Source organism: Artemia franciscana, chromosome 8 (genome assembly GCF_032884065.1).
Source record: "Artemia franciscana chromosome 8, ASM3288406v1, whole genome shotgun sequence".
Lineage (NCBI taxonomy): Eukaryota > Metazoa > Arthropoda > Branchiopoda > Anostraca > Artemiidae > Artemia > Artemia franciscana.
In genome coordinates this window covers 26441393-26459520 of record NC_088870.1, presented here as the reverse complement: position 1 = coordinate 26459520, position 18128 = coordinate 26441393, and the positions used below count along the sequence as shown (strand labels likewise).

At 35.7% G+C, this 18128-nt stretch overlaps 2 protein-coding genes across 14 annotated transcripts in view; both read left to right on the top strand.

Moving 5' to 3' along the window:
• The window catches only part of LOC136030216 (monocarboxylate transporter 12-like), a 262967-nt gene that overhangs the window by 211528 nt on the left and 33311 nt on the right, over positions 1–18128 (top strand). For 10 of the 11 annotated variants that reach the window (XM_065709025.1, XM_065709021.1, XM_065709024.1 and 7 more), the window contains one exon: positions 5510–5745. The exons of the other annotated variant lie outside the window; for it this stretch is intronic. In XM_065709025.1, the coding sequence (XP_065565097.1) occupies positions 5510–5658 (149 nt within the window). In that variant the 3' untranslated portion in view covers positions 5659–5745. Of the gene's footprint in view, positions 1–5509; positions 5746–18128 lie in introns of those variants that run through there. 11 annotated transcript variants of the gene reach the window in all.
• LOC136030219 (uncharacterized) lies at positions 6235–17484 on the top strand. Of its 3 annotated transcripts, XM_065709032.1 has the most exons (5): positions 6291–6547; positions 7190–7328; positions 11469–11585; positions 14961–15108; positions 17377–17484. In XM_065709032.1, exons 1-3 carry the CDS (start codon positions 6473–6475, stop codon positions 11531–11533), a joined length of 279 nt encoding a protein of 92 aa, XP_065565104.1. In that variant the 5' UTR covers positions 6291–6472; the 3' UTR covers positions 11534–11585; positions 14961–15108; positions 17377–17484. The 3 variants fall into 3 exon arrangements, with proteins under 3 accessions (XP_065565105.1, XP_065565104.1, XP_065565103.1); XM_065709033.1 differs by lacking the exon at positions 14961–15108 and having other exon boundaries at positions 6235–6547; positions 17377–17411; XM_065709031.1 differs by lacking the exon at positions 6291–6547 and having other exon boundaries at positions 6567–7328.

Genomic DNA, 18128 nt, shown 5'->3' with positions numbered 1-18128 from the left:
ATCATTGGTTAAAAAGGGGGCAACTTTCCTTGTGTTTAACTGTGGGATCCAGGAGCCCTGAGAGGAAAAGAGGACAGCAGGTAGCTTGCTGAGATGGAATTAACTCAACAGATAGAAAGGGGGACATGGCATGATGTTAAACATGTTAAACATGGGTCATTGAATGACCAGCATGATGAGAATGACTATATTCAAGTCTTTCGGAAAAATCGTTGATTTCTGGAGGGATGGGGGAGCTATAGGGCAAAATTCTGTGTTGTGAGAGGTAGATGTTAAAATGAGGGATTTATTGCCGGAGTTACAGAAGGTAGAAAGGGGACTGACGTTTCTAAAAGACGGCTCGAACTGGACTTATTAGGAGTTTCAGACACTGAATATCCCAGGGGTAGGAAGCAGGAAATTAGGTTATTTAGAATTTGTTTACTCAGACAGGAAGGGTGGAGTACATAGACATGAAGCAGGGCTCGTGATGAATAAGGATGTTGCTAATTCTTGTTCAGACTGGGAAGGTATTAATAATTGAATACTAATCGCTCATTTTATAACTAAAAACTTCAGGGGATCAATTATAGTAGTATATGCCCCCGTATAACCGACTGACGAGATACTAGTGACTTAGAGGAATTTAACTTGCAGTTACAGGAGCAAATAGACAGGTTCCCAGGCATAAATATGCTGTTTTTACTGGCAGATTCTAACGCCCAGGTTGGTAGAAATAGGGTTAGATGGTATCCTAGCCTAGGTAAATTTGATGTAGGAAAAGAAAACAGTAATGGCTACAAGTGTTTGCAATTTTGTAGGTATAACAATCTAGTTATAACCAATACGACGTTTGGTCATAAAGTGGCCCATAAGTTAACACAGCATTCAGGTGATGGTAATGCAGCAAACCTTATTGAGGATGTTATTGTAAACCGAAGACTGATCGGACCAGTACAAGATACCAGGGTGTATAGGAGTGCTGTTATTGATGATAAAAATGAAGATCACCATCTAGTAGGGTCTAGGGTTGCTTTAAAGCTGAAATTTCGGAAGGGTAACTACTTTCCGGGAAGGTATGATGTTCGTAGGCTCCAGGATGAGCATTTGAGGGAAATTTTCAGGAACGGTTTAATACTAAACTGGATGGTTTAAAATTTTGCAATTTGGAAAATAGATTGAATAATTTTAGAAAAACAATTTCTGAAGTTTCTCATGGTGTCTTAGGGAAAAAAAAGTTAGGACTGTAGCTAGGATAGGAATATCAGTGAAAAGGCTTTATTTTTAATAGAGAGGAAAAGGGGCTTGTACAAGAATAATCTGGGCTATAGATCATATGAAAACAGAAGGAGGGTAAAGAAAGTAGAGAAAGCAGTAAAATTTGAACTAAGCAGGTGTGAAATGAGGCCATGAATAAAATTGCCGAGGATCTAGAAGATGCAGCTAGACGGCATAATAGTAAAATATTGTACTGGCATGTTAATAAATTGAGAGGGAGTAGTGAATCCGCACTCGTCCCAGTTAAAGATAGGAACTACAATTAGTTATAAGGATAGTTAAAGAAGAGATAGGAAGAACATTTTGAGAATGTGCTAAACCAAAAGAGAATTGCAGGAAAAGATATAGAGGAAAATGATAAAGTTTGTGATACCTTGGATGTGAAGAAAGATTTGTTTTGTGAGATTTAGCGACAGTACCAAAAGGATTAAAAAAATAATAAGGCTCCAGGTGCTGATAATGTAGTAAATGAGTTCTTAAGTATGGTGGCTGTGAGGTTAGCAATAAGCTACTGAGGATTATGAATATGATTTTTGAAAAGGGGAAAGTACCTAGCAATTTTAGGAAAACCTTAATTAAACCACTGAATAAGAAAGATGATAAAAGTGAATGTGGTAATTATTGTGGCATTAGTCTGGTCACTAGGTAGCAAATTACTAAGTAATATGATACTTTTTAGACTGAGAGATGCTGTAGACAAAGTTTTAAAAAGGAACAGTGCGGTTTTAGAAAAGGAAGAGAATGAGTCGGCCAAACTTCCACTCTCAGATTAATAATTGAGACGTGCCTGAGTTGTCAAACACCTTTTGTCCTCAGTTTTATAGATTACTACCTGACCCGTGCCGCGCGTTGCTGTGGTGCTGCGCGCCACAGCAACGCGTGGCGCGCCAGCAATACGTGGGGTGTCAATATTTTTCTTTGCGCCTCAGTAACAGGTTGTAGCACCCCTGCCACGCGTTGCTGTAACGCTACGCGCCCCAGCAACGCGTATGCAAGGTGCTAATTTTTAACTGCGTAAAACTTGTGGATATACAACATTCTTCGTTGTCCCATTGTCGGTGCATATAAATAGATTGTCAGGTTTACCGACTCTTGAACATGCAACATATAATTGTCCATGGGAAAAACAATCAGTATTCAGATTTATACCTCATTTTTCTAGTGATTGGTCTCGAGCTTTGTTGATGGTGATTGCAAATTTTAATCGAACTGGGAATTGCAATCTTTTAAATTGAAAAGACAGATCCGTTGGAATCCTGGGAATGCTAGGAGTGAGAACACTTTTCAGTTGAGAGTCAGGTGTTTAATAAGTCATTGCTGGAATTGTTGATGGGTGGTGCCTGTTTAAAATTTGTAGCGAGAAAATCTTAATACAGTTTAAACTTAATCATACATTTACATGTAAGGTCTTTTGAACTTTTGTATTTCGCTTCATACCCAGATGTTTAGCCGAGCTATGACTACAAATCAACTTTTTATATACATATCATTTCTTTGGGAGTTTCCACGTGTTATTTTCCTCTTGTATTGGATCCTCTGTTTTATGCTATTAATTTCCCAAGAGCATTACATTGTTGAACAAAATATCATAAGGATTTACCCCCCTAAAGCAATTTAGAACTAACTAGTTCAAAACATAGCTGTTAATATTTTTTTATTTCTTTGAGCTTAAAAGGGTTAATGGTTCAAATGTTCTTGTTACATCTTCGTAATGTTAAGTTCGAAGATATTACTCTCTTTGTCAAATAATATTAGTCTCAAGGAAAAGGTTATAAAATGAAGAGATACAAAATCCCACTTTAAAATAAAGAGAGCTCGGACTTGAAATGTACGAGAAAGAACAATTCTGTTCTAACAAGTGAAAAAGTGCATTACTTTGAAACAATATTACTGTGCGGTACATTGATATTTGCAATGTTACAAATAAATACTGATAATGCTTTGAAAGATACTCCACAACGTATTATTTTAGTAAATAGCCACAGAATTGAAATGAGCCCAGAAAAACCAGTAATTCAATTCTTACAAGAAAAATAAAACAAATAATTAACTATCGTAGTTCAAAAATTAAAGGTATACACCCAAGTACTATGTTCTTAAGACTAATGCTATTATTGAAATTTGAATAAAATATACCACATGCAACAGAAAACGGAGAGCCCATTTCAGTTTTCTGTTGTCGTTTTCGATTCTTAGTTTTCATGAGTTTTTTTTTTTCTTTTTGATTCAAAAATTATTTATTTTTAAATTTACAAGGATTTTTCCTCTGGCCCTATGCCAAATATATTTTCTTTCAAAGAGTAATAACGACATCAATATTGCTCAAAGTTGCTATTTGGATTTTAAACCGTATTTTTTTCTAAACATATACTTTTGAACACAAAGGTAAAACTGATCCCATTACAAGCGTGGAAATTTTTCCCTTTTAATAACAGAGAATTTGCTCTAAGATCATATTCTCTGAATATTAAAAAAACAGAATAATTGGCTTAAATGATAATTAAAACGAAATGGGAGATGTCTTCAAAAGAAACAACAATATAGTCTATTTTAATTTTGAACGCTGCGACTGTATATTTTTCCGAGTCATTGCTACTGACTCGGCTTTAATATCAAAGAGAGGTGATTGTATTTGAAACATACCCGTGTTGTTTGAATTTTTTATAGACATGACTGTTTATTAGAAAAAGACTGAACTGTATTTTCATTCTGTTTATTTTTGTGGGATATCTTTTCGAGGGAAATGGCATCATTATTTATGCAAAAAAGTTTCTAGTGTCAAAATTAGATTCTATGGAAGGGTTGGCCTAAAACTAACCTTTAATCAAATTTGTCTGTAAATTGGAGAAACTTTTTTGAATAATTATAGTATTTTGCTTTTCAGTACTGTTTTATCGCTTGTACAGCACTTTGTACAATGATGTAGTATTTGAGCACTTTACACAACCCTTGTTGATAGCATAATAATCAAGGAGATCTCAAACCTGTAAAAATAAATCCAAGGAATAAAGATCTTAAAAGCCGTTTCATTGTCATAATGGCGACCAATTTGTCCAAACATTGCAAAAAAACTATAATGTAAGTTTATGACAAAACATAAAAGGTATCTTTTTCAGGAAAGTGGAGAGACTGTTTTGAATAGTTATAGTATTTCGCTTTTCAACACTGTTTCATCACTTGTATAACACTCTGTACAATGACGTGGTATTCGAGCACTTTATATAACCCTTGTTGATAGCATAATAATCAAAGGGTCCTCGCTCTTCTTCATTGGAAAGCATGGGAATTTTTTAATGCTGAACGATTGCCCCTACAAGATATCACTGCATAATTCCTATCTAAAATTAAAGTAAGTTTATTTTGGAGCTATACTGGAAACATGACCGATTAAAACTGCTTCAAATCTCAACGGGTTACACCCTCCTTACAAAATTTAAAATTGCAAATATAAGGGAAATGATAGGCACAGGAATTGGTGTGAAGGGATGTACGGATCTTGGTTTCAAACATACCTAAAAGCTATTAAGCAAAAACCGACAGATATTCTCAGAATGAAAAAGCAGATTTTTGCTATTCAAATAGTTTTAGCAGGCATACACTTTGGAGTGCAAGTGCTCCAAGTTTACCCCCCCCCCCCTGAAGTATAAGGGTATTTATGACAATTCTTATATATTCATATAATTTGCGCGTTTTTTGCTCTTTTGACGTCTTTCTTTCGAATTACCATTTTCGTTTTTCCATTTGTTGAATAGCAAATGAATAACAAATTGAATTTGTTGTAGACAGTCTTTTTTAGAAAGAGAATAAAATGCCTGGGATCTTATATATCTAATTAACACATTTATGATAGCCTTCATTTTGATCATTTATAGTCCTGAAATTCTCCCGAGATCCTGTAACTTTTATTGAACAGTACCTGAAACAATTTTTTCTGGTTGAGGGGGCTGGTAGTGGAAGGGTTGGGTCATATATGTTTAATAATTAACCTTTCAATGTTTTTTTTTGCTCGTCGTCCATAGAAGATTCATGGGTATTCAAAATATTAGCTTTTTCGCTACCCCAGTGATTCATATACTGTATATAACAACAATTTGGTATGCCTCCTCACTTCTGCATAAAACAGAGTATATCGCAGAGACAAATTTTTGATATTTTATAATTTAGTTTACGATTAAAACTGTCTTATCTCAACAGTAAAAAAATTGAGTGATAAACTTTCATATCATTTTTGTCATCAATTATTTTTTTCAAGGTTGGATCTTCGACGAGACTGGTGATTATGAAATGTCTTTCTACGCTGCCGGTGCTTTCATAATTTTATCTGGTGTTGTTCTAATTGTTTCTCCTTTATATAAACTTTGCAAGAACCTTAATACCACTGCCAAAAGCACACCTCTGTGAATTTCTCTCTGTTCAATCGTGATATTTTTATTTAGTTATTTTGATTGAGTTAGCACAAATATTACCTATTAAAAATTCGTTATTCCATTGCTGCAGTTTTGTTAACTAGATCACTCTATACCACAAACTTTGATTATTTGTAGGTAGGCTACCGCTTAGTTTAGATATAATTCCAAAAAAGCAGTCCTTTGGTAATTGGTACTTCAGTACAAGTGTTGCTTGTGATTGCACTCTCCCATTATCACCATAGGGATAAATACGAAGATCGTTGTCTATAATAATAATGTCATATAAAAATATAAGGTTTTTATGACAAAATAATGTCATATAAGGTTTTCATAGAAAGTGTTGTCGTAGAAACTTCAAAAAGGGTTCATTCGCATTCAAAATTGAGGGGAATAGTACCCTTTTTATTTATCGAAAGTGATCGGAGGGTAAATGCCCCCCAGCCGATCATTTCCCTAAGCACTTCCAATCACATTCTGAGATAGCCGTTTTGTTCAACGTATTTGATTTGTCCAGAAACTATGTCTTTGAGACATGATAAATCCCCGAGGCTTCAGGGCATGGATTGTTAGTTATTCCCTGGGGAAATATAAGGTTTTTCTAAAAAGCGTGGTCATATAAACTTCGAAGGGGGTTTACTGTTAAAGACATGGAAAAATTACGTGTGATCCGATACAATTTTAAATTAAACTAGATTCTACGCAGATAGCGGTCGGTCCGGGCAATTCTTAATTGTTGTTCATACGTTTGTTTCAACTCGGCTAGCGGTGCGACCAAAACGTTGTTCATACGTTGGGTTTATTGTGAAATGTGGGTTTGCAACAATTTTGGATTAGACTGTGAATACGAAAGCATACCTATGGATAGATTGCATTCGAAAGAGGTAAGTTTTTTTTTTAATTATGTTTTCTAGTATAGGTAGGTTTTAGAAAATTATACTGTACTTCAACTAGTACCTGTAGTTAAAGACTTGCAAAGTCTGAATAGAGAAATCTACCTAGGCTAGATACAGTTTGGAATATATTTTCTAGATTGGACTGGAATATCCAACTTTTCATATCGGACTTGGGTTTGAGTCTCCACCAGAAAAGTACGTAAAAGGTCCAGTTTTCAACCTCTTATGTTTATACTTTGTTGTCTCAAATGTCTAACTTTCTATAAACACATTTTTGAGTTTAAAAATTTTTATTGAACAAAACTGATAGATACAAAAATTTAATAAGAAAGCGATACTTGTTCACAATGCTTATCAATACAGAACGGAGACAATGCTTTAAAATCAACATTAAAGAATTTCACAATAATATTCTCACTTAAAAAATCATTCCACAACGAATTAGGTGTTAAAATATTAACAATACTTTGAAATGAATAACGACGTAAGCGTAAAATAATAAACACTAAAACATGAAATCCACACGCCATAGTCATTGTATTTTGAATTTTTCTTCGATTCTGAGTCACTATTTCAAATCTGTCTTCAAATTCTCCGATATTTTTCCATTCAGAATAATTTCTTCCGTAGGTGTCAAAAACCTCAATAGTCTTCCGGGTCATCACTAGTAAACCAACCCAATGGCCAAAAAGCAGCCTAGATGGACTGGTATTCACCACAATGATTGTCGGGAAACTGGTATTTGCAAGACGATCAAGAAAGTCGGAAGGTAAGCAGAAACTTTTGTATTGTTTAGCAACAATGTTCTTTTTTAAAACAGCTAGCACTTGATCCGTATTCATGGTGCAATCGGGAGAAATACTGCTCCTGAATTGTCAATTTCCAAAAATGTCTTTTGAAAACCGATAATTATAAGGCTAACAGACGCATCTTTAGCTTGTGAAAAAGTGAGGTCTAATCGAAGTGTTCCGTCTTTAATAAGAGATAGATCTGGAGTTCCAGAAATATCCAAGCACATAAGGGAAGAATCACGTATCCATTTATCATATGATAGTCCATTTTCAAAAGTTGTTTCGTCTCCTCCCAAAGTTAGCATGCTCGTTTCGTAAAGAAGTCTATAACTCTAATCAGAAAAGCTTAGTGAATAAATTGGCTGTCCATTCACTTTAAAATGCAGAGAAGATAGATGAAAAAGCTTAAATTTAAACGGGATGGATTCGTAGCTTCCCAGCTGATTCGACGTTTTTACAAGGCCAAGAATAACTTTTGAAGGGAGATGTCCATATGTTGTCAATGAACTTTCAGCAAAAGAGAGACTTCCAGTTGGAATAATTCTTGCTGTAGGGATCAGTTTTGGAATCATAATTTTCAGATTACTTCCGCTTGCTTTGACATTTTCTACTGCCAATGCTAGCGAGGATACAATATTTACTTTTCGGATATGTAAAACTGCTTCACTTATTGTAAGTGTAACATCAGGAGCGGCTTTTTCGAGTTTTCAAAAAATGAATCTAGGCAATGATGGGAAAAACTTTATGCCAGTTTTTAATCCAGGTGGTATAAACTGATTTAGTATGAAGAAATCGTGCGGTGGTCGAGCAGCAAGGTGTAAAGTTTCAGTGGCGAGTACCGCCAATTTAGCATCCAAAGTAGCATCTTCTTTTGTGTAGAAACCATAGTTTGAACCACGCGATTTTTTTGTACTGTTTGGCGTTAATAATGTATACGATGCGAATGAAGTGTAGGCACTTAACGAATTACCACTCGATACAAGCGTATCATTGACAAATACTTGAATGTTTTGGAATAAAGTATTCATAATGCCCCCATCATCGTATGAAACTTTGTCGCTATCTGTTACAGGATTTCCATCTGATTTAAAAACTTTGACTTTTAACTCTAAAATACTGTTTCGCATATCAGAATAATAGTTTTGTTGCTTGAAAAGCGAAAGTGAATAGGTGAGCCATCTGATAAAGGGACTACTGGGTAGATTGGATCAAAATATGCAGACTTGACAGATACATCAACATTTGGGCTTTGAAAATAGCTGATGGCTGAACTAACTGAAGACACACTGTCTTCGGTTGGAAGGAAACTCATTTTTCGCCAAAAACATCTGCTTTTGAGCGCTTAATTTTCCGGAGAGGTCTTGCTTTCACCTTGGATCGATGCAAACTGATCAGTTTTCGTTTGCGTGGTCTACTTATACCACTTCCACGTTGTTTCATACTTTCCGTAATGTCACGTACTTTATTTTGTATATTTTTTTCAAGGATGAACCAAAATCTTGTCCTTTTTCAAAGTCAGTGATTGTATTGCCAACAACATCAGACGCCGCAGGAACAACAAATTTTCTTAAAAGAGGTATGGCAAATCGCATCATTTTTCCCAAAAAATGGCTAAAGGCACCATATCCAACCATAGGTGTAGCTTTTCCTTGATAGTAATCCATTCCACCTCCATTTTGTATTGTTTTCACAAAACAGTCTACAGAGGGACAAACAAATTGTCTACGGCTATTCATCTTTTCTAAATTCGACTGTAAGCGAGATTAGTCCTTTATTAATGGGTATGATGTTATTCTTTTCAGTTCTAAAACTAAAATGAACAATTTCAATGTTTTGTCTACTTATATCTAAATAAATAAGTGGCTGGAACGAATAGCTAATCACTTCCTCGTTTGTCGTTTTTCTCAGGAGAATTCTTAGGATGGGAGCAGATGTATTTCCAATACGTGAACGCTGGTAGTAAAGTCCTGGGACTAATGGTCCTTCAATCCCATAAGTCTGGTGAAAATTATTATCCGGTTCTGGCTCAATAATGTTTTCTTTGTATCCAAGAACTTCTCGCAAACCATCACTAAGATAGCAGGATTCGCCGACTTTTAGTCCCAGCATACAGATTCGATCATATAGTTTACTGTAGTGAAAATTAACCGAGTCTTTGCCGGTATTAACCAAATTATTCATGTCTTTGATAGTTTCCGGAATTGTATTATACCGTTTATTCTTTGGAAGCGTTATTTTAGTGCCTAAACGTTGGCTTGGGTCTTTCCTATCACCAACAAATCGAAATAATTTGAAAATATAGTCTTGATCTTGTCTCAAAGAATCGAAAGAGTTGGTTAAATGGAGGGATACTAAGGCCATTTTCCATCCTGATCCTTGAAGCACAATCGGGGGGTTCAGCTTTGTCAGGAAATCTGCAATTTTGTTTGTTTGATCATAAACAGAGCAACTGTTTAACTCCAGGATGTGTTCGCCGTTTAAGTACTTTATCTATAACGTATTCATAGGGCTCTTGAAGTTTTTGTAGTTCACTCTGATAAAAACATCCAAGAACAGGCTCATCTGACAAATCCACTAATTTAAATGTGACTGGATCTATGGATTGAACGCTAGCAATTCGAAAAATTTCTTTGGTAAAATTAAACTGTCCTTTCTCAAAGATTCCTTTACCACGTAAGATTCTAACACTTTGTCCAACTTGTAATTGATTCTAAAGCTTTTTCTGCTTGCTTTCACTTTTTCCATACATAAAATCGGAAATATAAGGTGTATTTTGCAAGTTTACCTGATTCGGTGCTAAATTTCCAAGGCTACGATGCGGTGAATTATTATACAGAGAAACAATTAAGTCAAGTCTTGGTACAACAGAAAATGTATTAAAATGAGTACAAAATGCACTTGGATGAGAACGAAGTGTACGTATGCTTCTTTCAACTATTGTAGCTTTCTTGATACTTTTCAAGAGTCTTTTTCACACTTGGATTCAAAAATTCCTTTCCTCTATCTATGTGAATCTTTTTAAATGTCTGTTCAGAAAACACTTGCTCCAATTGTTTTGCAACTTCACTTCCATGCTTACTTTTCAGTGGCTTTACAAAAAGTTTGCGTGAAAAAACATCAATAATGACCAGTAAAAACTTGTACGGTGCATTATGCTTGGCATAAGATCCATCCAAACTCATTAAATCTGCTTGAGCAATCTCAAAGGGGTAGAGTGCTATAGTTTTTCTAAAATGTTTCGGTTTAACAGCTCTCATATGCAAAGTATAGGACTCTTGCTTCTCCAAAAACTTTTGAGCTTCTTGTTGAGATGTATTTGCAGCCGATTCAAGACGGCGTGGAGAGGAACGAGCGCCAAACTTGCAAATATTTTCATAAGCTTGCTTTGCATTTTTTGCCATTTCCTTAGTAACAAAATCTGTGTTGGGCTTGTTGATGGTCGTCGATAATGACTTCTAAAAGTACCAGTCTTGAATCGTTGTCCCGATTTGATTGGTGACTGGCTTGGTGACTCGAGAACTGTAGAGTTGACATTTGCAAAAGATCCGTCACTTTCAGTGACTTGTTCTGAACTGATTCCTCTTAAATTTTGCACGTCTTTTAAAATGCCTTTATTTCTGATTAGACTGAGGGGCATATTGCTGTCAGCCAAAAAGTTTAAAATGTTTGAATCAATAGCATGTCGTGACTTCCTATTCGAAATCAGGTCCGTTAATAAATCTGTTGCATTATAGAGCTTATCGTGAATTTTTATATTGTTAAATCCACGTTCATTTTCAAATCCATCCAGTTCATGCAAGTGATGATATAATAATTGTGCAGACTGTAGGTAGGATACAGGGAGCTTCTCAAAAAGACCTTCATACTCTTGTGTGCTTGCCTGTGGTGAAAAAGGTTCGCCACGCCCGGACCGTGATTTTGATTTACCAGCGCAGCGCACGGACGCGGATTCTGATTTACCGCGGTTGGGTCCCGTCGTGATGCTAGCGGTCCGCTGGGTTGCGGCTCTGAGGCTAGGCTAAGTTTTGAAACAACATCCACTTTAATTGGTTTTGTCATATCACTTCGATACTTTTGAAGGCGAGACATTGCAGATTGAAATAAAAGTAATTTTTCAGAATCAGATGTGGAATCGTTATTCAAGAAATCAGCCATCTCATATTCAAAGTGCTGCCTTGGCTGAATAGCTGTCTCCAGTGGAATGAGCTTGTACGGTCGAACTGCTGCCATTTCTGGTAAGTAAAGATCCAATTAAACTTCCAATAATTGGTAATAATACACCAAAAAAGCCACTTCATTGTTGCACTACTTTCCGGCGCTTCTGTTTAATATTCTTCTTTTTAACTGATAAATCACGGATAATTTTACGATGTTGAGTGCACCGTTTCTTTTGACATAATGGCATCGAAATGTTTGAATTGGTGATATTTAAATAAAGTTCTGAAAATGCTTTCACAATATCCTTGTCCGAATTTTGTAATAAAGCACGTCTTAGCTTGGGTTTAGCTTTAGCTAAAATCTCTACAAAAGGATGAAGTTGCTTCATTCGTTCCATCCTCAGGACTAGTGTCACTTTTTCAATGCGTGTGGTAGATATACTGTTGCTTCTTTTTCAAAAATGTTACTTGTTAGCATAAGATTTCTATCCTTTCTATTCAAATTTATAAATAAGTATCCAAAAGGTTTATCGGTTGCCATTTTATAGCTGTCCAATAAATAGCGAGCGATTACTGGGAACATTTGTTTCCTTAAAGTTGTAATAGAGGATTAATCTCGTGCTTGTCGAAATAATACAAATATATTTGTATTTAAACTTATCGTTCGAATACTTTTTGTTTGTTGAAAAAGATTATGCAATACTAATATCACTGAAATGTTCATATGATGAGATTCGACTGTCCATAAATCCAACAGCTTTTCAGAGTGCTTTTTCATGTGCGTTGCTAGGTCATCAAAAATCACTAAAGAATTTGACTTGAGGTTCTCAAGAATCTCGAAGTTCTGAATAAAATGGACGTATGGCATTTCTTCTTTTATTTTATCATATATTGTCTGCCATGTTCGATAACAATAGTAAATTTCTCTTGGAGGCTTTTCAAATAGTTTTTCGTTTTCTTGAATTAATTTAGATATGAAAACACTTTTCCCCGACATCGATGGGCCAGCAATAATCATCCGAAATGGTGTTTTAATTTTAAACATGTTGACTGATTGCTTTTCTTCTTTAAACTGTCACTTTTCAAGATTATCCACTCCTCTTATAGATTATCTATATCCAGTTCTCTTAAGAAAAAAAGTGTTGGTTGTAAATGTCCTTTAGAAAGTTCTTGCAGTCTTCACAAAAATGGATTAAAAGATTGTTCCGTTTTTGAATAATTGCTGTAACTTCTTGAGGTTGTCTTTCTTTTTTATCAATATAGTATAACACTGTGTTCTGTAAACAGTTACTATTAGCATCTTCAAAGTCACATATCCCACTATGGCTACTATAGCCTGCTAATTTTGCATCCAACGTTAAAACGTCCAAAATTGTTGTTTTGCTGCATTTACATTCTCTTCCGTTTTCTAAGAGCCTTATCTGTAGCTCAGGTAAAGAATTGCATGAAATACACACTTGACTATTTAAAATGTTCCAATTGTTATAGTCCATAAATGTTTTACACTTGCATTTATATCGTACTATAAAATTCTGACATAGGATTTCTAAACACTCACAAAGAAAACTAACTGTAGTATACATGTTTTCACTAGCACTTTCTATACAATACTAAATTTGTTTTTGAAATTTTCAATCATATCTGAGATCACTTCATTTCTTCAATTTTGTAATGTCCAAGAGGAAGGGTAGTGATCCCATCATCAAAAATATATACTTTGTCCGAAACAACAGAGATGGCAGTACGGACAACTTCCATTGTATATAATTTCAACTTGAGAGATCTTATGGCGTTTGTTGTAGTTCTAATGACCCTTCCTTCAAAAACAGCTTCTTTAAATCTTTCCGCCGTTAGATATTTCTTCATCAGATGCTTTAATGTTCCTTTGGCAGCCTTCTTTAATTTCTCGTTCTGCGTTACAACACAGTAGCATTTAGGCGAAGCGGCGATTAATTCTATGAACGTATCGCTTCCTAGTTCGTTTTTAAGCCTGCCAAATTCATTCTTCTTCTGGCTATTTACCAGATGGGGATATTTGATGGGGTCCCAATTGGAAAAGTCTATGATGGGTTGGAGGGATGGGGATGTCAAATCGCCGACTAAATCCTTTGTAAATATCTTAATAAAGACTGAGTCAGTATCAGAATAAGCTAAATAAATTCTACGAGAAAGAGGCCCACCATAATATGGAACTAGATTGTCCCAAAACGTCTCAGCCATAATTTTCTTGGATATAGATAGGATGGCTGCACCAGCTGCAATATTTTTGTTCAGGAGGGCATGTCTCTTTTTTCTAAATATCAGCGTAAGATTCTCATTAACTATTGAGAAAGAAGATATATTACAGTCTCCAACCAGACGTCTTGTAGTTTTCAGATCTGTTGTAACTACACACGACGTCCTTTTTCGTACTTGCTCTACAGATTTCCCAAAAATAGTGTTGTTAAATAGCTTATAGAGCTCACTCTTCGTTTTAGATTTTGTTTGTGATCTTCTTTCCATAAAATGGTCAATGTACGGTTTCATAAAAAATTCCTGTTTGAATTGAATTACACTATGGATCTTATCTAGACGAAAATGATGATTGAGTATGAATTTCAAGTATGTATGGTGTAGGGTAATTTCCTTTTTGTAGCCAAAGGATGCGAGCAATTTATTTGTTGACGTCCATGGAATCTTGTTTTCCTTTATGCGTTTTTGGTTGTATGGGGACAAATTTTTAAAGCAGATTTTCTGCCTGGAAATAGGGTGTGGCATCATTTGATAATAGTCGTGGAATTCTCGTGGAATTTCTCCGCTAACTGTGATAAAATAGCCATACTCTCCATTCTCTTTTATAGTAGAAAAGTCGGGGTAATCATGAGATTCTAAAATTTTATAGTCACCAATTGGCGTTTTATAATTTGACATGCAGTTTGCATATAGTCCATTATGATCTAAACACAAACCGTAGCTCGGATTATCAGGATGAGTAGGGTCACATTGAATGTACCGATCATTATGGAATACCAGACCACCATATATAGCTTTTTCAATCTTAAGATGAATTTCTAAATCTTCAATTAAGTGGATTTTATGTGGAGCTGCAAATTTCAGCATTAGTTGGTATGCTAAAGATGGTGTTGAAAAATATGCATTTGGGTCTAAACTATAAAGATCTAGTACATCTTCAACAAAGGTCATAAACACATCGGCTAGAGTTAACACGTCTGATGCAAGATATACTCCACAATAATGCCACAAATTTTTGCACTCGAAGACATCCCAAACTTCTTGCGCAAGAGCGTATTCTTCTGTACTTATATCCTTTTGGTTGAGATCATCATAAAAAGATACTTGAGATGGTAAACTTGGCTCTTCAAACCGTGTAAATTTATCCATATAACTATACGGGAAAACACCCTTTTGCGTAAGTAGATTGTATTGATGATCATTTGAACATTTCTGTCGTAGGATTTGGAAAGACTGCGGATCTTCAGCTTTTTGTACAGCAATCAAATTTTCCAAGGATTTTGGCAGGAATGCAAAAGTGTCAAAGAATAGAATTAAATAGCGGCGTTCTTGGTTATTTTCAAGGCTCCGGGACCAGCTAATTTTTAAGGTGAGAAATTTTTCGCTTGATTTAGCCAATGGTTGGTACTGTAGATGTCTTAAAACGGTGTTACATGTCGAGTGAGCTAAACATTCCAAATTCGGTCCTTTAGTATAATCGCAGTGGTGTCTGACAGTTCTATCTCCTACTTTTTTCGGTTTTTTGATCAGGGGTTTTTCACATATACCACAATCAGTCTCTTGAAATTTATGACTATATTTTTCAGTAATTATCATCTCGTGACAAGTATCATATATTTCGTCTAAGCAGTTTTGTGCGTCTTGAATGAGTAATATCATGCCGTCAATATGGCAAGTTGGTCCATAGGCTTCTCGGTATTGCTCCAGTTTTGTACCGTATTTGACGACGGCATGTGCGTACGCTGTTGGCCGGTGCTCTGAAATTATTCCTTTTCGAATAGGTTCGTCAACTTTTTTGATGATTGACTCGAAATCTGCGAAAATTCTATATTGAAATGAAATTTTATTATAGAAATCCTTAAATTCGATTATTGCTTCTTCGCCCTTTGGCATATATACTGTTTGTAAACCTTGAGGAGATAAGGCTTCGATATGGTGTTTTACTTTATCCTCAGTCCTTGATGGTGACAGGCAGTATGGGCAAAAGAATCGCGCTGTTTTTCCTGAAGATAGTAAACGGCTTAGATTTACGATAGGCCAAAAATGAGCTTAGTCTGCATCATCCGACTCTCCGTACAGTAAATAGGCATAATATTTTAAATTGCTTTCTCTAGTTCATTATAATGTAATACGCATATCCCTACTGAGGCGGAGGCGTTTTCTTGCTCCCATTTTGAGATATCGCTGATTTTGACTGGCCATTTTCCCTCAAAACAGTTGAATGTAACGGTTGGAAAAATACCGGGTTCTCCATGACTTCCTTCTAGCCCATTCCTATTAAACTCTAGTAAATTAGACTGACTAGAATTGTCTTTTAAAACTTGATGTCCCGCTGCCAAGACTGACCATTTGAAACATTGCAATCTTTGGTCGAATCGCATCTGTAAAATTCCTCTTTTGCTAGCAAGGGCTTGCGGAACTGGAGGACCGTTCCGGCCGACGGGAATGGGAAAATCCCCGTCAAATTTCGCAATATGAATGTCGAGACTCTGGATTCCTGTAAGTGAAAATCCACTCTCATTTTCTGCATACTTCTCCGCTGATCATTGATTTTTGTGATGCATTTGTCAATTTCTGTATCTATATCCCCACCTCTACAAAAACGTTCCATGTACGAAAGCAAAGGGACAGTCCTATCCTCTTCATCTTCCCGGCTAAAAATTGCATTAACTGCCAATTCAGCTCTTACGCTAGTACGTTCTTCCTCTTGAATTTGCCTTATTATTCCACCGATAGTTTGGAGCAAAACATTGACTAGTTCGCCAGATCTTTGGGTTTTAAAGGCGACATTGGATTTAAACCTATATGATCTTAAGTAATTGTGAAAGGCATGATCTTTCAATTCAAATTGAGCTCCTCCAAACTGATTAGAAGGACCCGGTTGATCTAAATCTACTTGTAAGAAGAGATCATCGTCGTTATCATCTAAAAAATTTTGGACTAGCGAGTCAACACTGGTTTGTGTGTCGCTACCATTCAATTCAAATTGAGCCCCTCCAAACTGATTAGAAGGACCCAGTTTATCTAAATCTACTTGTAAGAAGAGATCATCTTCGTTAGAATCCAAAAAATTTTGGACTAGTGAGTCAACACTGTTTTGTGTCGCTACCATCAATTGAAACGCTGGGTCTGATCAGAAGGACCTAGTTTATCTAAATCTACTTGTAAGAAGAGATCATCTTCGTTAGAATCCAAAAAATTTTGGACTAGCGAGTCAACACTGTTTTGTGTGTCGCTACCATTAATTGAAACTCTTTGTCTTTTTCGCTGGTGGTTCTGAAAATCCAGAACCCTGACTACTTCCACTGTTTAAATTTTCACTTTCCATATAAAATCACTGAACACTTTCTTATCGTAATCAAACCTGTAACTGGTGCTATAATCTTTAACCCTCGCCTTTTATAGCTTTTGCTCAAGATTATGCAATATTGTGAAATTTGTGCAATATTGTAAAATCCATGACCTATTGAAATTCTGAAATGTCAACAATTGCAAAACATGTCTAACCCTGTTTTCAATAACACCTTTGTTTACCGACCATCGGAATGTAGTTACCAAGATTGCCAAATAGAATGTAACCCCCTTTGCAAATTTCATTTGCATTTGTACAAATCATTAATATTTTTTTTCTTTACAGGGTTCTCCTCCAGCATTCCTGAATTTCTCACAAGAAAACTATATTTATGTATATATTTTATTTTATTTGTATATTTTTTATTCAGTACAATAAATTATTATATGTCTACTTCTTACTCCAAACTACTTATGCCATATCGGAAGCTAGGAAAAACCTAGACCTACTCTTAGAAATATTTTTTTCTAGCATAAAAAGAATTAAAATTCATAAATTTACTAGCCATTGTGTAATAACCACCAGGTTCGTAAATACCTACCTTTGCGACATCTCAATGTTGCGTCACTTGCATCTGGAAGACAGTTGATTGGTGGATTGGGGTGGGGAGGGGGCGGGGCTTGAAATGCCTATCCTTGTCGTGTAAACTATTACGGCCTAACACACGCACGCACACACGTCGTATTGTCTCGAAATGCATCTAATATAAATTTTGAGAAAACCATTTATTCAAAATTGTCCAAATATCATATAACAAGGCTTTTGGAATGCAAACAAAACCCCAGAGCCTGAAGGCCAGGGTTGTAAGTTGTGCTCAGGGGTATTTAAGGTTTTTATTGAAGGGATGGTTGTATAAACTGTAGAGGAGGCTCATTTCGTTGAAAATTGGAATTTCTATTTCCCTTTTAAGAGTCAAAATTATGAAGAGCAGCTGGACCTTCTCCCCCCGACTACTCTTCTTCACCCAACGAATCTGATAAAAAAAATGTGAGATAGTGATTTTGCTCAAAATAGTCCAAAGAAAACGTAATAATGCT